Source organism: Onychomys torridus, chromosome 15 (assembly GCF_903995425.1).
Source record: "Onychomys torridus chromosome 15, mOncTor1.1, whole genome shotgun sequence".
NCBI lineage: Eukaryota > Metazoa > Chordata > Mammalia > Rodentia > Cricetidae > Onychomys > Onychomys torridus.
Genome location: NC_050457.1, coordinates 63920451 through 63942496, shown reverse-complemented (window position 1 = coordinate 63942496; position 22046 = coordinate 63920451). Strand labels below are relative to the sequence as shown.

The 22046-nt window shown below is 43.1% G+C and overlaps 1 protein-coding gene across 2 annotated transcripts in view; it reads right to left on the bottom strand.

Moving 5' to 3' along the window:
* The window catches only part of Myo10 (myosin X), a 212033-nt gene that overhangs the window by 68981 nt on the left and 121006 nt on the right, over positions 1-22046 (bottom strand). For both annotated transcript variants that reach the window (XM_036206964.1, XM_036206965.1), the window contains 14 exons: positions 21756-21880; positions 20827-20840; positions 20631-20715; positions 19541-19644; positions 12559-12688; positions 10423-10541; positions 8362-8508; positions 8078-8178; positions 7905-7971; positions 7288-7380; positions 6797-6865; positions 5636-5718; positions 3787-3895; positions 1555-1635 (listed from right to left, as the gene is read on the bottom strand). In XM_036206964.1, coding sequence (XP_036062857.1) covers positions 1555-1635; positions 3787-3895; positions 5636-5718; positions 6797-6865; positions 7288-7380; positions 7905-7971; positions 8078-8178; positions 8362-8508; positions 10423-10541; positions 12559-12688; positions 19541-19644; positions 20631-20715; positions 20827-20840; positions 21756-21880 — 1327 coding nt within the window. The remainder of the gene's footprint in view (positions 1-1554; positions 1636-3786; positions 3896-5635; positions 5719-6796; positions 6866-7287; positions 7381-7904; positions 7972-8077; positions 8179-8361; positions 8509-10422; positions 10542-12558; positions 12689-19540; positions 19645-20630; positions 20716-20826; positions 20841-21755; positions 21881-22046) is intronic.

The following is a 22046-nucleotide window of genomic DNA, read 5'->3' as shown; positions in this document are numbered from 1 at the left end:
ACACACAAGAGCACATCTGTGGAATCAACACAATGTTAAGCCAAGAGCCCAATGTCAAATGATCAGGAGGATACTGTTAGCAGCAGCTGCAGAGCTGGGACAGTGAGACCCAAGTTCTAAGGGGACAAAGGCCAGGTCAGATTTCTCATCTTTATCTTTTCTGTTCTTCCCCATGACAGAGTTCTAGAAATTACTACCGGGGTGGGGGTGGGATAAGTCTCTCTCTAAAGAAGCCTTCCTAAGAGGCTTGCTCAACAAATGACAATTACCTCATTAACATTTTGTTTGGGCTCAGGCTGTATGTCAGTTGATACAGTACTTGTCTAGCATGCAGGAGGCCCTGGGTTCAATCCCTAAGACCGTATAAAACTGGGTATGATGCACATACCTATAATCCCAGCCTTCAGGAGGAAGAGGCATTAGAAGTTCAAGGCCAGTCTCAGCTACACAATGAGTTCAAGGACAGAATGGAGTACATGAGACTCTATCTCAAAAAACAAAACAAATCAAACCTCCCAACACCCACACATTTGTGGCGAGTTTTCCATTTACCTTTGAATTCAGTAATTGCCCACAATACCCTGTTTCTCTTGGTGAAACAGCTTCTCTTTTTCAAACTGCTTCTAACCAAGTCATGATATTTTAAAAATCTACCCTTAAGTCATCTTGTTATTAAAGTACTGAAGATAGGTCTGGAGAGATAGTTCAGGCTGGTTGGCGGTGGTGCACGCCTTTAGTCCCAGCGCTTGGAGGCAGAGTCAGGCAGATCTCTGAGAGATCTCTGAGAGTTCGAGGCCAGCCTGGTCTACAGTGTAAGATCTAGGACAGGCACCAAAGCTACACGGAAAAACCCTGTCTCGGAAAACCAAAACCAAACCAAAACAAAAAACAAAAGAGATAGTTAGGGGTTAAGAGCAATTGTCCTTCTTTCAGAGAGAGGACCCATGATCCATTTCAAGCATACACATGGTGGCTCACAACCATCCCTCACTCCAGTTCCAGGGGATCAGATGCTCTCTTCTGACCTCTGAGGGCACCGGGCACTCATGTGGTGCACAGACATAAATGTAGGCAAAAGACCCATACACATAAAATAAAATAAGAAAATCAACATTTTCTTTTAAATTTAAAAGATAAAGTGCTTAAAATACAGTCACTTAGCTTATAACCTTCTCAGAGTATTTCACAACAAAACTAAAAAAGAAAACTTAAAAAACAAAAACAGCTACAACAGAAAAGCATACTAAATGTTTTTTCTTATCTGCATTTTGGAGCTGGGTCCAAACATTTTAAACCAAATAATAAAGAAAAGATATAGGCTTTACAATGTCTGCTTTCAAAGTAGTTATTTCCTGAATCCAGATGGCATCACTCAAAAGCTGACTCACAGGCTCAGAGGACGAAGGATTTCTCACTTACCGCCAGGTTCCAAGAACATCATATCCATTTCTAACCATCTATGATGGAAGGACTTTGGAGGAACCAAATCTAAGGGTAGCCACTTTGGGAGGCTGTCCTTTCGGAGAGCCCAGGCTGGCCCTTCAGAAGCCTTACCTTCTGTGTGTTGGGCTTGAGGCACCGAACAAAGAAGGGATTAGAGGAGCTTAGAGTTGCCATTAAGGAATGCAGGGAGTCCTGTCAGGGGGAAGAGGACAGAGTTTCATCAGAATAAAATAAAAAAAATAACAAATCAGAGAAATGAGAGCTTTTCATTTTAAACCATCTCACCATAACACAAAACAAGGCAAAAGATCTCACTTAAATATTTAGTCTAGAGCGTGACACATGAAGCTCCAATTCAAGACCTTGTTTCATTCCCCTGTGGGGTCTAGTGGATATCTACTTCCCCAAACCTCAGTCCCACATCTTTAAAGTGGAAATAATGACATATACTCCCAGGGCGACGTGAGAGTGGGCACAACAATGGATGCAAAGCAGTTGTTCCAGTAACTGGCCCAGGATGAGTATTTAATAGATGGGAGCTGGCATGACCACATCTTCTCTGTGTAAAGCCTGCACTTCATGCTACAGACCCAGCGCTGTCAAGCATACTAAAGTGCACCTCCCTCCCCTCAGTCTCCAGCAGCACAACCCTGTGCATCCTAGGGAGTACCCTCACAGGGCGGAATTCATCAGTGTCTGCTGACTGACAAAATGCCATTGCCCCCTTGGTCAGGATTTCCGCTTAAGGACAAATAGATAATTGAAGGAGGGGGAGGTGGTCTTCATAGGCTGTGCTTCCAAATGACTGAAAATGCCTGCACATCCAAAATGCTGATGCTCTTGATTTCCCCTGAATTTGGGTAACTGGCATCACTGTTATTTAGATACAGAATGCTCATTATTCCCAGGTATGATACTGTATGATATATATATATATGGGAAAAAAATACTAGACGTGGGAAGAAATACACCCTATTTTCCCTTGAGATGTTAAATACCATAATGATGATTCAGGAAGACAAAATAAGCCTTCTAAAGGAGATATGCTATTTCTTTTCTTCTCTTTTTTTTTTTTTCCTTTTGAGACAGGGTTTTTTCTCTGTGTAGCTCTGGCTGTCCTGTGTAGACCAGGCTGGCCTTTAACTCACAGAGATCCGCCTGCCTCTGCCTCCCAAGTGCTGGGATTAAAGTGTATGCCACCACCGCCTGGCAAGATGTGCTAGTTCAACAGTTTAGAATTAAATGGCTTTCCCTTATTTAATTAAAGTTGTTCCCATGCATTGTGTGAAAAAAAAAAAATATATATATATATATACTTTTAAAAATATTTCAATATTCTACACACACATTTCAAATTCTCTTCTACTTGGATCTGTATATGCATCTCTTTTATAGATATATTAAATGTTCCAGGTTCTTCCTGTGGTAAACCATCAGGACAATAACCTACTAAATATGTTGTTGTAAATATTAATGTCTAAATGTTTTTGAACATTTGCATGCCTATACAGTCCTTCTCAATATAAAATAAGATTTGAAGGAATGAAATATTTCTACTTTAATGACACTGGTAATTATAAGGTTGTCACGCTACTGGAGGGAAAGAATAGTACAAATCACTTTGCTAATTTAATTTATAAAATCTAAAGGAAAGTCAAAATATTCATGTGTATACCTTTTTTGTTCTTTTTTGTTTTGTTGTGTTTTATGAGACAGGGTTTCTCTGTGTAGCTCTGGCTGTCCTGGATCTCAATCTGTAGCCCAGGCTGGCCTCAAACTCACAGAGATCCGTCTGCCTCTGCCTCCTGAGATTAAAGGCAGCTGCTGCTGCTGCTGCTGCTGCTGCTTCTTCTTCTTCTTCTTCTTCTTCTTCTTCTTCTTCTTCTTCTTCTTCTTCTCTTCTTCCTCCCCCCCCCTCCTCCTCCTCCTTAAGTGTCAGAAATGGAACCAAGGTCCTTAAGCATGATTAAAAAAAAAAAAAAAAGCCGGGCGATGGTGGCGCACACCTTTAATCCCAGCACTTGGGAGGCCGAGGCAGATGGATCTCTGTAAGTTCCAGGCCAGCCTGGTCTACTGAGCAAGATCCAGGAAAAGTGCAAAGCTCACAGAGAAACCCTGTCTCAACCCCCCCCCCCCCCCAAAAAAAGCAAGTACTCAACTACTGAGCTACATCCTCAACCCCCAAGATGCATACCTGTGAAACTCTGCCTGCCTCAAATATGTGCTACAACAGAAGCGAGGTCCAGTCTCCGGGTACACCTTACACACACCCTATTCCTGCCTTGGTTCTCTGGATCACAATAACCACAGAGTCGTGTAAGTGAGTCAGGAGTGCAGACTGACCTTGAACTGTGAGCTGACTGTGGGTCGCCGGTGTTTGCTTCCACATTTCAGGGTGTCCTGGTTGTTGCGGCTTGAGACATGTTCAAAGAGGTCATAGATGAAGTCAAACCTGTGTGAAGGAAGAGCAGGGTTGTGAGGTGTGCACACACGATTGTCAGGTGCCCAGTCAGTGTAATTACAGTGCATTTCCATAATGATAATTAGCATAGTACACTGAGACACTGAGCCGTAATAGCATACAAAAGATTCAGCCAACCAGTGCGTGGCGGCCACACTCGGCAGAAGAGAGAGGAAACTGAAAAGCAGTGACCTTGGGTGGGGTATCACTGAGGAATAGGCCTGTCTGGAGACTCACCTAAACTCCTCTGAAGCCTTCACTTCCTCCTCTGCACAGTGCAATAGAGCTGTCTCTCAGGATGTACAGGGGACAACCTCCCATCCAAAGCTATGCCCCAAATGCTCAAGTCCCTTATTTATGACAGGGCAGTGTATTCATGGAACCTACACACACATCCTCCCATACACCAAACCATGTCTAGATTATTTACAGGAACAACACAACGGGCATTCTCCATAAATAGGTAACGTGTCATTGTTTAGGGAATAATGGCAAGGAAAAAATTCTGTTCACGTCCTGGCACTCCTTTTTTTTTCTGTTTTTTTTTTTTTTTTTTTTCTCCCCCGGCACTCCTTTTAAAATTAGGACAGAGACAGCCGGTGACCCTGGTCTCTGGCTATCCAGCCTATGAGTTCTTCACCACAACAAAGCTAGTCCACTTCAAACCAACGGGCAGCTTGTATTTAAATGTATCGTTTTAAAGCTAACAGCCAAGGCAGCTTTGACAGGTAACATGCTGTGGTCTTTTCCCAGCATCCTGTATTTTCCGCAGGTCTGAAAACTCATCTACAAATAGAAACAGCTGATAATAGTTTAAGCGGTGCATTTTCACATTCGAGAACAGAAACTTGAAGATCCAACACTTCAGATTTGGAGAGCAGCCTGGCTCCATTCACCTCAATTCATGGCTGGCTCAGCGACAGGATGACCACCTGGTATTTACACTCTGAGAAGCAGCATAGCTTTTTAACAATTGTCTACTTCCTTCCTTAGGTATTAAAAGTTTATTTTTGTGTATATTCATGCTAGATCCCCCCCCCCCCCGCCCCCAATGGTTTGGAAAGCCAACAAGAAAGGGCTTTGTCTCAAATCTTTCTCTTTCACTAAGTCGCTGGACAATAGCGAACTTCCTGGCTTTAATAGATACAAATAGCTAAGCTAACCATTCAATTTTCTGTATGTTTTCCTTAACTCTCCGTGGTGTGCATCTGCAATTCCTGAATGAATGAATGAATGAATGAATGAATGAATGAATGTGTAATATGTTTATAATTCTGGTTGCATGAACACTTGCTTAATTTTCTTGACATCTCACAACAATGAGAAACAGGATCCTATAAAACGGGACTTGAAATTAAAACAGCTCAGTGATTGTAGTGGGGAAAATCAGGCTGGACTGGTCAAGATGAGGTTTCTGAGTCAAACATACTTGAGAGCTAAGCTCGGCCTCTGGCTATAGCTGAGATACCGCCCTCAGCAAGGACTCAACTGCTGCCAGCCTCGGTTGCCTTGCCTGAAACACAACTGATGAGAGCATCTAACTCATGGGTTTGCTGTGGTTTCTGCCTCACTAAGTGGTAGGCCTTGCTACTATATTACAGCCCTTTGGTCATTGATGAAATGTTGTCTGGAGAAGAAGCTAAGTCATTGCTTCCACAATAGCAGTCTGCTCTGCATTCACACAAATGGCAATCTGCTTGCTCATGACTTCCTGGAGGAGACCCCACCTACCTGCTTTCCCTCAGCAGGTTGAGAAGGTCATCTCTAAAGGTGTCCCTGTTCTTTTCCAGGATGCCTCGGACATCATACTGCACCTTGTTTAAAAACGAAACAAGAGAAAGAGTTATACTCTTAATAAATTAGTTGCAAGTTATGATCAACTACTCTAACGCTTGGGGTACAAGATCTCAGGGTGGGGCACGGACTAGACTCAAACTTAAGACCCTGCTGAGTTCTGAGATTACAGGCAGATGCCACCACACGTTGCTGGCAAATTCTGTAAAAGCTAGACTTGTGAAAAGCAATCACGTTAACAAACTTGTGCCTGGCTTCTCAAACAGTGACTTCTCATGAGCACTAGGTGGGCAAATATTAATAAATACCCTGTTTGATGTATTTGTTTGTCTGTTTCTGTCAGGCTAATGCAGCCCAGGCTGACTGCACACTTTCCTCTATAGGCAAGAATGACCTTGAATTTCTGATTGTGGATGAAACTCCCAGAAACCACAACAATCTACCTGGCTTGACCATTCTATACTGGTTAAGCAGCACATAATGACTGTGGGCAGTTTGGAATGTTGTAGGTAGGGGGCCTAATTACAAATCAGCTTGGGCTATCTTGGCCTCTTGAGTAGCCATTATCCTCCTCCGGTATGTGACTTACTGTCCTTGTGACCATCATATGAAACCTTAATTCAACAGGCCACTAACTTCCTCCAACAGGAAAGCAATGAATGTCCTCTGTGCACCTGAAGTCTGTAGCAGCGGCTCTCTGCTTTCTTTGCTGTACCTACTACCTACCCGGTGTCCCCATCAATGTATCTGAAGCGAGTCTTGATTTATAATTTTCTCTGTTCTGTTACTATAAAATGGAAATGTTACCACATTGGAACATGATGTTTGGGGTAATCTACCCATCTTCCCAGGTATGGTCATTCATATTTGGCTTCAGAATAAGACTTCCTCTTGCCCCTTTGCGGTGAGAATTATATTCTGGCATGGCTATGACCTTTCACTTCTGATCTTTCTGCTTCCACCGCCCTTCAGGTGTGCATCACCATGTCTGGTTGATGTGGTACTGGGCATCACACTCAGGGTTTTTCATATTCCTAGTAAGTGCAGTGGCAACTGAGCCACATCCCAACCCTCAATAATGTCTTAAGAAGAAATTACCTCTCCAGCATAGTGTTTCACTCCAAAGTTGTTGACCGCAACCCGGGGCTTCACATAAAAGTGGTTATTCTAATGTGAAAAAAAAACCCACAAAAGCCTTATTTTACTCATTGATTTCCTTTGACTTCTTGAGAAATCTACATTTAACACAAGGCAAGAGTTGTGCCAAAGCTAGCCTCAGACCACCAGAATTTTGGCATATGGCAAGGGATGGACCCCATAACCATTGCTCTCAACCGTGTCGCGACAATAGGTTAAAGACGTCAGCCGTCCACTTAGGAAATAAACTTGGGCATATTCGTTCCAGCCCCCCAATGCTAACTTTTTTTCAATACAGGTCTTAGGAAGTAGGGGAGGAGGAAAACTTCAACTTCAGGGACACTGGACATTAAATGTGGGAGGCATGGCAGAGCCAGCAGCGCTGGGCCCCTCACTCAGCATCTCCATGCTCAGCTCTGCAGCTCAGACAGAAAAGGCTGGTTTTGACATACAGCGTGTTGATTGTGTAACTTCTCCAACAAGGTGCTGTCTGTGGCTTGAGGAAAATGGCTCTCTTCATTGATCAAGGCAAGGAGGCCAAGTTTCTACAAGAGGAGAGACAGAGTTTGAATGAATTAAGTGAGGAATGTCTGCCTTTCAAACCACTTCAGAGTTCCGACCCGGTCAGAGCTTAAAAAAGAAACATCACTGCATTCTCTGGGGCTGAAAAATTCAGAATGAAACCCGCAAAGAAAACCAGTGAAACTCTAGACGTCTTTTCAAAAAATGGGACCCACTGAAACGTAACGGATAAACTTGTACACCTGGCAGGTCTACCAGTGATGCTGACAAGGATTTGCAGGTCCTTAACATCTAAGTGAGGCCAGTTCACACACACTGCTGATTCTAAAATACCAAGTTCAGTGAGACAATAGCCTGGAAGCAGCCAAGTATTTAAATCCAACCTCACGGTGCATTCACACTCATGTTTCCAAATGGCCCATTGTGTTCTAAACATTCACATCTTTGATGTGCGTGTTTGCACAAGTTATTTTGTTCCCATAAATATGAATCAGCCCAGCTGGACACCCTGGGGACTTCAAGCATTCATTCTCCCACTACCCATTACCTTCTCAATCAAGTCTAGGCATTCTCCATTGTCTATCCAGTCAATATCTTCCCACACCAACCCTTCTCTGGGGGAAGAAGAGAAAGGGGCCATGTGAAATCAAGACACACCTTCACACTAACTTACTGATTAAAAACAAAAAAAGGTTCTGAAGTGGAATCCTGGGGGCTTACCTGCTATATTCCAGTTGTTCTAAAGAAAAAATATGTTTGTTGAAGTATTCCTGAAGCTTCTCGTTTGCATAGTTGATGTTGAACTGTTCAAAGTGGTTAACCTGAGGGTGGAGATACAGTGAGTAAGTTCTTCAGGGCTCTTGAGAGTACCCAGACAAGTGAACAAGGGGCAGAAGAGAGAAGAAAAGTCTACAGGGGAAAACATCCAGTGCTGCTTTAAGAAAAGCGTTGCAGAGCAGCTTCCAAACAGAAGATGCTCGTCATCCTGGTTTCTGCAGGCGTACCTCGAAGTTTTCAAATCCAAAGATGTCAAGGATGCCAATCGATTTGAAGTCTTCTTTGCCCTTGATCCGGCCGTTGATCTTCTTGATCACCCACTCAAAGCAGCGTGCATAAAGTGCCATGGCCAAGGAGTCTCTGCTATCCACTGCCTGGAGGAGGAGAGACCATGTCAAGAGGCATAACCAACCTGTCCCATCCCACTGGGGGACACAGTACTCTGCGGGAGGACTTGGTCCTCACAGCCAAGCGAATCGGCGTCACCCAGGGAAACAGTCAGCTAAAGAAAGGACAGACCCATTCACCAAGAATTCCCACAAACTCCTACCTTCCATACACAGCTTCACATGTCCATTCATGAATACCTGCCTTCCAAACTCAACTTCACATGTCCATTTATACAAAGGGGTCCTAATCTGTATATATGGATCTTAATAAATGTTACATCAGGTTTAAAATATTAAGACCTAATATTAAAATTACTTTGAGGTGACATATTGTGTACCCTAATAAAATTTGCCTGAAGATCAGAGAACAGAGCAAGTCACTAGATTAAACATAGGTGCCAGGCAGTGGTGGCACACACCTTTGATCCTAGCACTTGGGAGGCAATGATCCATCTGGATCTCTGTGAGTTCAAAGCCACTCTGGACTACATGAGATTGACTCAGTCTAGGAGAGAAACAGAGCCAGGCAGTGGTGGCACACACCGTTAATCCCAGTACTTGGGAAGCACACAGGCCTTTAATGGCTGGGCAGAGAAAGGTATATAAGGTGTGAAGAGACAGGAACTAGAGGCTTTTCAGGCTGAGGAGTTGGTGAGGCGAGACGTGGCAGTGGCTTGTTCCTTTGTCTCTCTGATCTTTTAGCACTTACCCCAATATCTGGCTCCGGGTTTTTTTATTACAAGACCATATTAGAATTCGCATTACATTACTTTCTTTTCATTTTTTAATTTTTTACCCATAAAAGTTTTTTTTTTTTTTTTTTGTTATGGGATAGGAAAGATTAGGCCAGATACAGTAAAGCATGTCTCCCAACACAAGGGAGGCAGAGGCAAGCAGATCTCTATGCATTCAAGGCCTGCCTGAGCATTCCAGGTCAGTCAGGGCTACATAGTGAGACCCTATCGAGAGAGAGGGGAGAGAGAGAGAGAGAGAGAGAGAGAGAGAGAGAGAGAGAGAGAGAGAGAGAGAGAAGAGGAGGGGAGGGGAGGGGAGGGGAGGGGAGGGGAGGGGAGGGGAGGGGAGGGGAGGGGAGGGAAGGGAAGAGAAGAGAAGAGAAGAGAAGAAGATAGATGACAGACAAACAGGTGGATGGACAAATGGACATGTGGGTGGGTAGGCAGGCAGGCACACAGATAGATAGACAGGTAGACAGACAGACAGATGGAAGGGGTGAGTAAGATAGCTCAGTGGGGACAGTTTTTCTTTGGCACTAAGCCTGATGACCTTTGTCAATCCCCAGGAGCCACATGTTGGAAGGAGAAAACCAACTCCCACAAGTTGTTCTCTGTTTCCCACACCTGAGTGCAAGGCACAGACACCAATCAATCAATCAATCAATCATCAGTGTAATGCAACAATTGAGAAGGAAGATTGGAAGGGCTAGTCAGTGAACACTGGTTCAAGGCAGCAGCAGCAGAGGCTTTGCTGCCTTCGAGTATAGTGAGGATAATAACTCACGGCTTATTTTTATTGAATGTTTACTCTGCAGCAGATGCTAAGTAGTTGCGCCAAGTATTTGCTATTTTTATCTTCATAAGAGTCCTATGAATTAGGCGTATCCTTGACTTATGGAACTGAGGCATAGGGAACACATTTCCCAAGAACAGACCGTCTTAAATGGAAGGACCAAGACTCAGCCTCAGTCAGTCCAAATCAGACCCAAGCTCATCAGAACTATGCTGCCCTGTCACTCACAAAACAATTTCATCTGTTTTCCAGGCTTGGGTATCCTTTATATTTTGCCTATGGGCCAGTCGTTTCAATGGTTCACTGTGGTTACATAAAGCAAAGCAAGACGCAGATCAGGATGTCATTTGAGACAAGTTTCAGTGGGCATACCTGCTGAACACTGAGAGGCGTGAGGATCTCTTCTCCCCTGAGGAACATGGATCTCTGGGTCAGAGCATCTGTGAGCTGTGTTGGGTCCAGCCCAAGTAACTCCGCAGACCTACCCAAAGCTGAAAGTGAAGAAGGAGGCACAGGTGAGCCCACAGCCCCTCAAACACACCAGATGCTGGACCTCGGGCTGGTTCGAATCCAACCACACACAGCAATGAGGGGAAGCTGAGGACCGTCCACAACTCGGCGGGCAGAGCTGACGGACACAGCTCATGGCTAGGCTGAGAACTCCCTCTGTGATCCCAGGTTAGGAGGGTAAAGGGATGGCGGCCGATGACCACGAGATGAAGAGGTTTGTCACACTGTCACTAGTAGCTCTCAAGGGCAACTAGCTTTGCCATTAACGGTTCTCTCACCACAACAAAACATTTTTTTAAGGGGTTACAAGACCCAGGGCATCTTAGCCAACTGAATTTAAAAGCAGATACAAGTTGTTGGGGCTGGCGAAAGGGCTCAGCAGTTAAAAGAGTGCTTGCTGCTCTTGCAGAGGACCTAGGTTTGATTCCCAGTACCCACAGTAGGTGGGTCACAACCATCTAGCCGCTGAAGGAACCCACACTCACACTGGTAACCTACAGACAAGCAGGTGCACACAGATACACATAGATAAGAATATATAAAAATTTAAAAGGGACAGAGAATCAACTGTCTTTTATGATGTAGGACACTAAAGAAAGTCACTACTGCTGGGTGGTGGTGGTGCATGCCTTTAATTCCAGCACTCCAGGAGGCAGAGGTAGTTGGATCTCTGTGAATTCGAGGCCAGCCTGGTCTACAAAGAGAATTCCAGGACAGCCAGGGCTGTTACACAGAGAAACCCTGACTTGAAAAGCAAAACAAGAAATAAAAGAATATATATATAACATTCTCTAAAGTGTTTTGCCTGTATGTATATTTGTGTGCATTTGCATTGCCTGAGGAGGCCAGAAGAGGGCACTAGGTCCTCTAGAACCTGAGTTACACAAGGCAGGTCCTCTCAAAAAGCCACCAGTCTCTTAATCTCTAAATCATTTCTCTCTCCAACCCTAAACAAAGGCTCTCAGGCTTCTAGGGCATTGAAAAGAACTAGGTGGGGTCAAACACTTGATAAACATTGACCATGGAAGGAGTTCCCAGACAGACACTCTGGTCCCAAACACAACCAGTTTCCAGATTCTGCAACACCATTTATTGCTTCCATCAGAAAGAAAACTTCTCAAAATGTGTGTATACACACACACACACACACACACACACACACACACACACACACACACATTTAAAAGTACCTCAACTGGCATTGCATGTAGACAACAAACTCTGAGGTACTCTACCAGGAGAAAGTCCTAAGTGCAAAGGGATAAGTAACAGGAGGAACAAGTCCGGGCAGAACTGGGCTATGAACCCAGCCTTCTGCTCGGTGAACCAATAGTCCAATGGACAGTCACTAGGCACCACAGTTGGACAACTCTAAAAACCAAGACAAAGCGGGACACTGCCTGACTCAACATTTTCCCTATATTAAGTACTTGTTGCTCATACTTCTACTTATTTGGCCCATTTTCCTTCTTAGTAAGACTAAGAACAGATGCCAACTCTAGTTCAGGAACTTTCCACAGGCTTTGACTCCAACCCTGACACTTCACATCACACAGGTGACCCTCCAAGCTCCTGAGCTGGATGTGGCTCAATGGCAGACACGTGTTTAACATGGGAGAGCGGGTGAGACCATGTGTTCAAGCCCCAGCATCAAAGAGAGGGGAAGTCTGTAGCTCTATTCTGGCACCAGAAAACTTTCTGTAAAGGACCACAAGTCAGCCAGAGGCAGGTGGATCTCTGTGAGTTTGAGGCCAGCTTGGTCTACAGAGTGAGTTCCAGGACAGCCAGGACTACACAGAGAAACCCTGTCTCAAACACACACACACACACACACACACACACACACACACACACACACACACACACACACACACGGCTTTGGAGGATAATGCCTCAAGTTTCTAGGCCTAGACTCTTATGAGGAAAACAGTGAAGGGGAGTAGGGGAGGGAGTGTGGGTTGGGACAGGGGTGGGGGTGAGTGGCTGGCTTGGTCTCACCTGTTTTGAAGGAAATCTGTGCCCCTCCAGCAGTGATAAATTCTATGTTGCCGAGATGCAGTATCCCAGCCAGCAACCTCAAAACTTCCCGAACTTCGTCCTTGCTGAACTGCATGACTTCCATTGCCGTCTAGAAGATAACAAAAGCTGTTTGTGACCAAGTTAGATTATTAGGTATGGTTCTAAAGACAAGAAGAAAAACAAACCATGATGCATAACCACTGGCTCTAACAACATTGCATGTTAAAAACAAAAATGGCAGAAATGAAGAACATTGAGAATCCAACCAATACAGGACCACACTGTCTGTGACACAGCTTCCTGCTTCCTAGGAATCAAGGTTGTCAACAAAAAACTTCTTTTCTTCAACACAAAAGCACAATGATCACGGCTCTCTTTACACAAGCTAGAAGCGGGGGAAAATATGCAAGAAGGGAGATCAAAGAAATAATCATTTTTTAGTCTCAAGACTTTTAAAACAAAGTTAAAAACCAAGTCAGAAAAGAGCAAAATAATTACAAAGTACCTATGCTGTGCAAAGTGAATTTTGCTCCTTTTTTTCTATGAGTCTATAGATATTTTCTAAGCCAAAAGTCATCATGGTACTGCATGCCTGTAACCCTAGAATCTGGGAGGCCAGAGAAGGTCAATTACCATAAATTCAAGGCTAGCCTGGGTCATATAGCAGGACGTCAGCTATCTCAAAATTCAAAAGAAAACAATGCATTTTCCTCCCTCAGCAAGTTTCATAAGGACCACAGAAATGAACATCTTCACAGAGACATGTTGGAGAACACTGGATCACACTGTGAACCCCAAGTTTGCATTTGTGTTAATTAAACAAAATTAACTTTGACTGGGGAGGCTGAGTTAGCAACTAGTTGATGGAAAGTAATCATAGAGCATCAGAGGGCATCCCAGAGAGATAGAAAGACACAGGAAGTAGTAGGGTGGGGTTTGCAGTGGCCCAGTATTTTCTGATTTGTTGAAGCAGAAGCAGCAAGGAGAGAAGGTTAGCTAATTGCAACCCAGCCTCTCTGAGCTAGCAGGTTTTCATCCCAGCCTCTGAATCTCGAGTCTTATTTATAAGTAGAACAATAGAGACTTAGAGCTACCTGTAGCAGCAGTGACAGAGCCCGTGCCTGCAGGAAAAGGATTCCCGCCAGGCTGTGGCCTACGTGGCCAGGCCACTGCTAGAGGAGCAGGCTGGTAGTGGTGGAGCTGCAGTTGCTGGCTGAAACAGCGGTAGATTAAGGCGCAGCCACTGTGCTTAAGTTAAAACAACAGAATCACCTACCTGAGCTCTAAAGCACGAAAGGTAAATAAGATTTAAAAATGTATGTGAACAGTAGCAGGCAGTTCCTATCAAGTGAAAATGTATCAATACACAGTTCATAAAACAAAATTATCGGGGGCTGGTGAGATGGCTCAGTGGGTAACATGCCTGCCATGTAAGTGTTGCACCTGCATTCAGATCCCCAGAAGTCATGTGAAAGCCAGACGCAGTAAAGCAATCTACAGGTCCAGTGCGTTGGGGTAACAATGAAGGGGTATAAAGAGAATCCCTAGAATACTATGAGCCGGCAAGAGATCATCTCAAACAAAGTGGAAGTTGCAGACTGATCCAAGGTGTTCACTGAGCTCTACATGCACACGATGACAGGTATGTGGCTGCACTCCATGCAACTGTGCATGTGTATGAGTGTACACACACACACACACACACACACACACACACACACACACACACACAACTTGGATAACTTCTTAAAAGGTAACATATGAAAATACAAAATGGGACAGAGTTAATATGTTCACTGTACTAATGAACTGTTAACTTCCTTCTTTTCGAGTCTAACTCTAAATGATTAGTAAATTAGACTATTGTGATAGTGGTAATTGAATTAATCACTGGGAAATTTAATATCCCCAACAATTATCACCAGCATGGGCATGTGCCTTAAAATTCCTAGTAATAACTTCTGTCTCTTGCTGTCCTTTTTATAATTGTTTTACTAAGCAGTCTTCCATTCCCTCTGGCAAGAATAGCCACTGTTTAAGGCTATTATAATTATTTTATTATCTCAATAATATGGCTCAAGACTGAAATAAAAATCCTGGGAAATTCTCAGTATGGCTTGGAATTGCTAAATACCAACTTAGTTACACAACAGGTACGGAGTTACACAGAGATTTTTTTTAAATAAAAGTTTTTATTACGCACATAAAACAGATGCCTGTGAACGTGATAGGGGGTGGTGGTGATATGTGGTGCTAGATTCTGAAGCAGCAGATTGTCACACTAGAAACAAGTGTGTCACAGTAGAAACTAGAGGTAAGTGACCCTCTCAGAAAGCACAGGGACTGGCAGATCCCTGAACCGTGGTATTCTTGAGAGGGTGGGAAAGGAGGCTGCTGGGAGCTTAAGTTATGACAAATACGTACTTTGGGAGTGATGTATTATATAATGATTCATATGTGTTATATGAATTCATTTCATGTATGACATTAGCTTATGTTGACTGAAGGCTGTTGGAATCAAAGTGGAGATGTTCGTGCCAAGTTGCAACTGTAAATAAAGTCAAAAAGGCATGAAGGAAGGGCTCTTGCAGATGGATGCCCGACAAGAAGAGTTTCTGCAGAAGCCTGGGCCAGCACCACAGTGTCCTCACAGACATACACGGATCTCTGCGTATCACCCAGTCACTGCCTCTCTGATGCCCTTGCTGTGCATCCCTGCAAAAGGGATCATGATTGCAAAACCCCGTCTGTAATCCTCCTCATTCTGAAAACTTCCCCTTGCTTCAGCATCCTTAGATACAAAGCTGTAGTCCCTCTGCAGGGCCATTCTAGAATAAACTCTTTATCTTCTCGGAGTCTCTTCTACTCCTTCTGTTTTTTTTTCCCCCCCGTTGGTTTGTTTTGTTTTGTTTTGAGACCAGGGGGGCTTTGAAATCGCTGGGTAGGGAAGGATGGCCTTGAGTTTCTAATCCTCCTGCCTCAATAACCTCATGGAAATTTAGGCGAGTGCCACTACACGTGGTGTATGTGGTGTGGTGCTGGGATGGAGCCTGGGGCTCTGTGCATGCCAGGCAAAGACTAACAAGTCAGCAACATTCGCAACCCTTTCCCTGTTCTCTACATCAACAACCCCCACGTTTTCCAAGATTGGAAGAGAGAAAAAAAAATCGTTTGAAAAGTAATGCAATCTGATTCATACAGAATGAATTTGCAGATACATAAATACAGCCACACACCACTCAAAACCCCTGGGTACATGCAGGAAGGTCTCTGAAGTCTGGAAATCTTAGCGGTGGTCCTCAGCCAAGGATGCTGTAAACATCCAGTATTTGTGAAGAGAACAAACAGGCCATCATGCATCAAAGTCTCTTGTTACTTCACACACATTTCGTCAGCCACCATCCTGGTGGGCCAGATGGAGGCAGTAAAATAAATTAGTTGTTACTTCTGACTTGAAATAGCTTTTCATCTCAGCTGAAAAATTTATGGCCCAATTTTGAAAGCTATATTAAACCGGGCTATGACATTGAGCATATATTCATAGCCTATGGTCCACGGAAAAGCAGGTGTCCTTCCAAATAATAATCATATAATCATGGCAAAGATAGCATGTTCATTATGAAAACATAACATTCAGAGAATGGCATAGGATAAAATAAAATCATAGAGTTGTGCCATGTAAAGTAACACTTTTGGAATATACTTTTGCTTCAATATTTTTTCTCCTCTTATAATTGCTTTATGTATATGATATATAAGGTCATTTCTTTTTTAAAATAAAGGGATTCCATAGACATGTAATGCATATTGCTGCCTCCTGCCCTCCTCATTTCTTATATAAGAAACAATTTTTTTCAGCATTTCTAAATGTTATACCTAACAACAGGTTTCACTTGCTACAAGGGGTTTCATCTATGTGTATAATAAAGTATCTCAAATGTCTCCCAGTCAGCTTGAGAAGAGGGAAATCTTGCTGTTTCCAGGAAGAATATTTTTCCTCCTCCTTCTCCTCCTCTTCCATCAAATTGTACCTTTTTTTTTTTAAAGCCATGCTTAGAACTTCTAGAGTAAAATTAAATGGTTAAATAATAACAGCAAAATGTCACATTTATGATCTTAGTAAAGATCATCTAATTTTTCATTAGTACTTCCGGTGGGCCAACACTAATGAGTAGTTGTAAACTGAACACTTACAAATCTACAAGGATGTCCCTAAAGAGAATGTGTGACTAGAATACGTTAGTCAGGAACATTATGCTGATTTCACATATAAATTTCCCTGCCTTCTTACATGATACATCATTTTGTCATAAGATCAAACTTCAAATGCCAACACTTGCTTTCTCAATGTAACCCTAAAGCTTAAACAGAGTGATTAAGAAAGACAAGCTCCCTAAACTGACTTGGAGCCCAAGGAAAGAAACTGTTTTGTGTGGGGAAATGATGCCCCAAGAGGAAGGCAGAGGAACAGCATCCACGGTCTTCCCAGGCAATGCATGCTGGTGGCGACAGCTCTCTGGGAATGGGTGGACCTGCTGCTGCAAGACTAGACTAGATAACTGCCTATTCTGTCCCTCGACTCATCAAGAATGAGGATGAGTGCTAATTTCCTCACAGGCTTCTTCAACAAAGACGGTAAGAAATGAACTGTGAGAAGGTGGCTGTGTTAGTGGGAAAAGTGTGTGACCGTAACAGAAAGAAGAAAGACAGTTTAGACACAGTTGTACCTGTGAGGAATGCCAGGAGCCCAGATGTAAAAATCCACAGAAGCTTAATCCAATCCTGTATATAAAATTGTGTAGTATTTGCAGAGGACCAATACAGTCATCCTGCACACTTTATTTATAGGCAAGGTTTTGGTATGGATCCCAGGCTGGCCTTGAACTCAAACCACCTCTATATTACCTATAATACCAAACTCAAGGCATATGCTATAAAGCAGTAGAGCTTATGTTATATTGTTTTTGTAGATACAACCCGTTTTCCTCTTTTTAAAAGTATTTTCTATCTGAATCTGATTATCTTCAGAGATGTGGGACTCAGAGATATGGGGGCTGATGGTACTTTAAAGAACACTTCACAAACTCCAACTTGCCAAGACAAATCCTTTCCCTCCAAGGTGTATACACCGAAGAGTGATGTCTTCAGCAGGGTACAGCTCAGAGGCCTGGCATATGTGCAGCCCCAGGTTTGATTTCTCTACCAGAGGGCAACAGAGCTAGTGTCCAACACAAAGACGGAATAGAGACAGAGAGAGACACACACAGAGAGACACTGAGAGATAGCACAATCACTCTGCACTGCTCTGCACATTTGTGTGCCCTTTAATAGAAAGGAAAGATGGTCACATTCCTGCCTCATCTGCTTTGAATTTCATTTCCCCCCCTTTTTGCTTCATTTAATTATTTATTTTTGTCTTTTGAGACAGGGTCTAACTCTGCATGTTAAGTTTAAGGCTGACCTTAAACTCATGGCGATCCTTCTGTCTTAGCCACCGAAGTGTTGGGATCACAGGCATGATCCATCATACCAAGCTTGAATTCCATTTCCAACTTAGATCCAGGTTATATACATGGGATGAGGAGAATTTATGTGTGATTGATGGGCATTTTGAAATCACATGGTATTCCTCTTTGTAGGTCACTTCTCAGGTAACAAGACCTCAGAGGTCCCCGGAACTAGAGGACACTACTGTTGCTTTTGGGTACATACCGGAACTGGATGGTGAGACCTTATTGCTAAAGGCACCATACACTGAATAGTCTGAGTTTCTGACCTTCGAATGACTTACAAAGATAAGGCTAAAGTACCTTGAAAGCAGGAAGGAGCTGGCTGGCGGCTCTGTCTGGGATCTGTATACTTGTACACCAGCTCTGTAATGTGTGAGTAAAGGCAGGCTGTTCACCATCTCTACAGTCTCCCAGAAGACACCATTCTAATGACCTGACAGGGTCATTAAGAGCAGAGCTGAGTCCATGTGAAGTTCAAGAAAATAAGTGGAAGCATGCCTTGGTATGTATGCACAATGGATTGGTTCCAGGCTCCCCTGTAGGCATTACAGTCTGAGAATGCTCAAGGCCCTTATAAATATGTATACATGGCCTATGTACATTCTCTATATACTTAAATGATCTCCAAATTACTTATAATGCCCAATACAGTGTATATATATATATATATGTATGTATGTATCTCGACACACTGTTATACTGTATTGTTTAGGAATTGGCAACATGGGCGGTGGTGGAATGGGCCTTTAATCCCAGCACTCGGGAGGCAGAACCAGGCAGATCTCTGTGAGTTCAAGGCCAGCCTGGGCTATAGACTGAGTTCCAGGGCAGGCACCAAAGCTACACAGAGAAACCCTGTCATTTTTGAAAAAAAAAAAAAAAAAAGAAGAAGAAGAAGAACAAGCAAAAAGGAATTGCAACACAAAAGGCCTGAATACATTAAGTACACTGAAAAACATTGCTTTCCCCTCTGCTGACAGTTAAATGCGAGTCTATGGGTAGTGGGTACACAGGGATGCCCACACTCCTGTCAGCTGTATTTATACACAATTATGATTAAAGATGAGTCAAACCCTATAGGTGACTTTGACCCATGATGAATCTGTTTTCCAAAAGAAACCCTACCTGCCACCTCAAAACCAGAGAACTGTTGCTAGGATGCAAAACCCTGGGGTTTGTTTTGAGGAAATGAGAGCACAGACTCTGAACATGTTGTTCCAAGAGAGTCACGCACCTGTCCTGATTGACATAGTCACTCACCACTTGGAAAGGACTCCTGGGATTCCCTTCCAGCCTGGAAAGCAGGCTTCACAGTGAGTAACAGGGGCAAGAAATAACTATTCTTATATGTTCTTCAAATGTAATTGCATCTGTTTTCATTATAAAAAGAATTTTTATATATAAAAATGAATCCATACTCTTATGAGGAGAAGATAAAAAAAGTAACTTACAATAACTTGTCTGAAGGATTCTTGGTCACTGATTGTCTTGTCCTCTATACATCCAGATTGATTCAAGTAATGGTAGTTCTCTGGCAAAGATAAATAAAATTCTTCTACAGAAAGACAAAGAAAGATGGGATATCAGTACTCAGCTGGCCTTGGCTGACCAAAGTCAGAAGCAATCACTGTAATTTACATACTTATGTACTTACTTGAGTATGCTGGGGACTGTATTATAGTTTCAATAACGAAAATACACACATAATTTCATACCTCAAATGACCACACACTAAGATGCTAATAAAGCTACCTTTTAACAATCCAGGCAAATTAAAAACAACCAATTAAATTAAACAGGATCAGAAAAAACAAATTAATGAGGGTATTGCTTTATTATTTTCTTTTAAAACCAAACATTTAGTGTTAGAGATGGCTAGGTGGAAAAGGACTTGCTTAAGACACAGAAGTTCTAGGTTCATTCTTTAGTAGGACCAAAAAAGAAAATAAAAAAGAACTTTTAGAAATTTTATTTAGGTATGTTTCAAAAGTACAGCTGTAGGCCAGGATGATAGCTTAGTCAAGCAGCTCAAATTCAGTGTCCAGAACACACATACAAAGCCACGTGGGATAATGAGCTTGGGATCCCAGGGCCAACTGGTCAACCACTGTTCAATGCCCAGAACACACATAGTGAGTCAACCACCACAGTCTCAGTAGCAAACTCTAGGTTCAGTGAGTGAGCCTGTCTCAATAGGTAAAGGTAGCCACTGGAGTCAACTTCTGACCTCTACACACACACACACACACACACACACACACACACACACACACACACACTGAAATAAAGCTGATTATGTTACATTAAATATTTCTCACAAATACCCTAAAATTAAAAATGTACTAATCGCAAACAGTTTGGTTTTCTCCCTTTGCTGTTTTGACCCTCGGATCAACTTGGCATCTTTAGTACTCTCATAGCACACATTTCATTGCACTCGGTGTAAGTCAAAGATGTTCCTGTGCTGCCCACCTCATCCCCAATGTGTTTGATGGACCACAAGCGGCCGCCCGCTTGTCTCTGCTGCCGCGCATCACTCACCTCTCTCTCTCTGTTCCAGCCCTGCCAGCAGTGCATAGAATATGTGATAATTCCTCTCCCCAGGGTTTTGCCTCACTACTCGGTTCTGTGGAGAGAAACCAAATTTCTATTATAATTTTTTTCACCATTTAATACAAATGCAATCTCTAAAAAATTTGTCATCATAGGAAAACTGAATTGAATCACAATTACTTACTTTTTCTAATAAATCTTCATGTGAAAAGTAAGGCAAGTCAAGGAAGAAAACAGACACTACAGGAGGTTTGTCTTGACTTTGGGTAACAGCTGCCCAGTCCGCTGACATTGCTGCCACTGGTGCCAAAAGACATCAAACAAAGCAAAGCCCCCTTCACCTACCTTCAGCTCCAATGGCATAATGCCCGTGGAGGTGCCAAGTGATGGAGCTGGCTACAGCAAACAGCTAGTACTTGGTGACTGCTGCAGGGTAGACATGGCGTGAATGTAGGCCCAAAGGCCCTGCATAGAGTCCTTGGTCTACGCTATGAGGGTGGCAGAACCCTTATATGAGGTGGGGCCCAATGGGAGGTGGCTAGGTCAAGTTACGTTAATGCTGATCTCAGGCAAGTCAGCTTCTTGAGAATAGTCAAGAATGGAGTCTAGCCATCCTGGTTCTCTCTTCCTCTTACCTCCTGTCATGTGATCTCTCACACATGCTCCATGACACCATCCATCATGCTACAATGGAGCTAGGAAGTCTTGTACCAGAGTCTGAAAAAATGACTGACCTTAGACTTTCAGTCCCCCAAACTGTGGGCTAAGATAAAGCTATCAAAAAGGGGAAAAAAGGGTTAAAAAAAAAACCAAAACCCTCTTTTCTTTATCAAGTATCCATTCAGGCATTCCATCACAGCAACAGAAAACAGACTAATAAATGATGAATCTAGACTATAGGCCTAAGATGTGATATTTACATAGGAAAAATGGTCATTTATCTTTTAGAATGATCATTAAACAGGACAAACGCACTAATATTAAATAAAAAATGAGCCTGAACTAGCGTTAACAAGTACTTCACACTCTTTGGGGCTCTTACAACAAGTGAGCCAAGTGTCCACTGACTGGTAGAGCCAAGTGCAAAGACGAACGTGAAACGAAACAGGATACAATCTACAATTCTTCCACCCTGGATATTTCCCTTCTGACAGATGTTCAGTTGCACAAACTTCCCAAAGCGACTGGAGTTGTTGTTGTACACTGTCTTCGCATTGCCGAAAGCTTCCATGATGGGGCTGTGAACAGAGTGGGGGCAGCAGGGCATTAATCAGGGCTGAAACGTACAAACTTGAGAAATCTGTGCAGCGGGACCCAGCCTGACTCTGTTCATTTAAAGAGGAGCCGGCTTTTCTGAGTATTTGCTGAAACGGGCTCCCCTGAATATCCCCTTTAACATGAAGA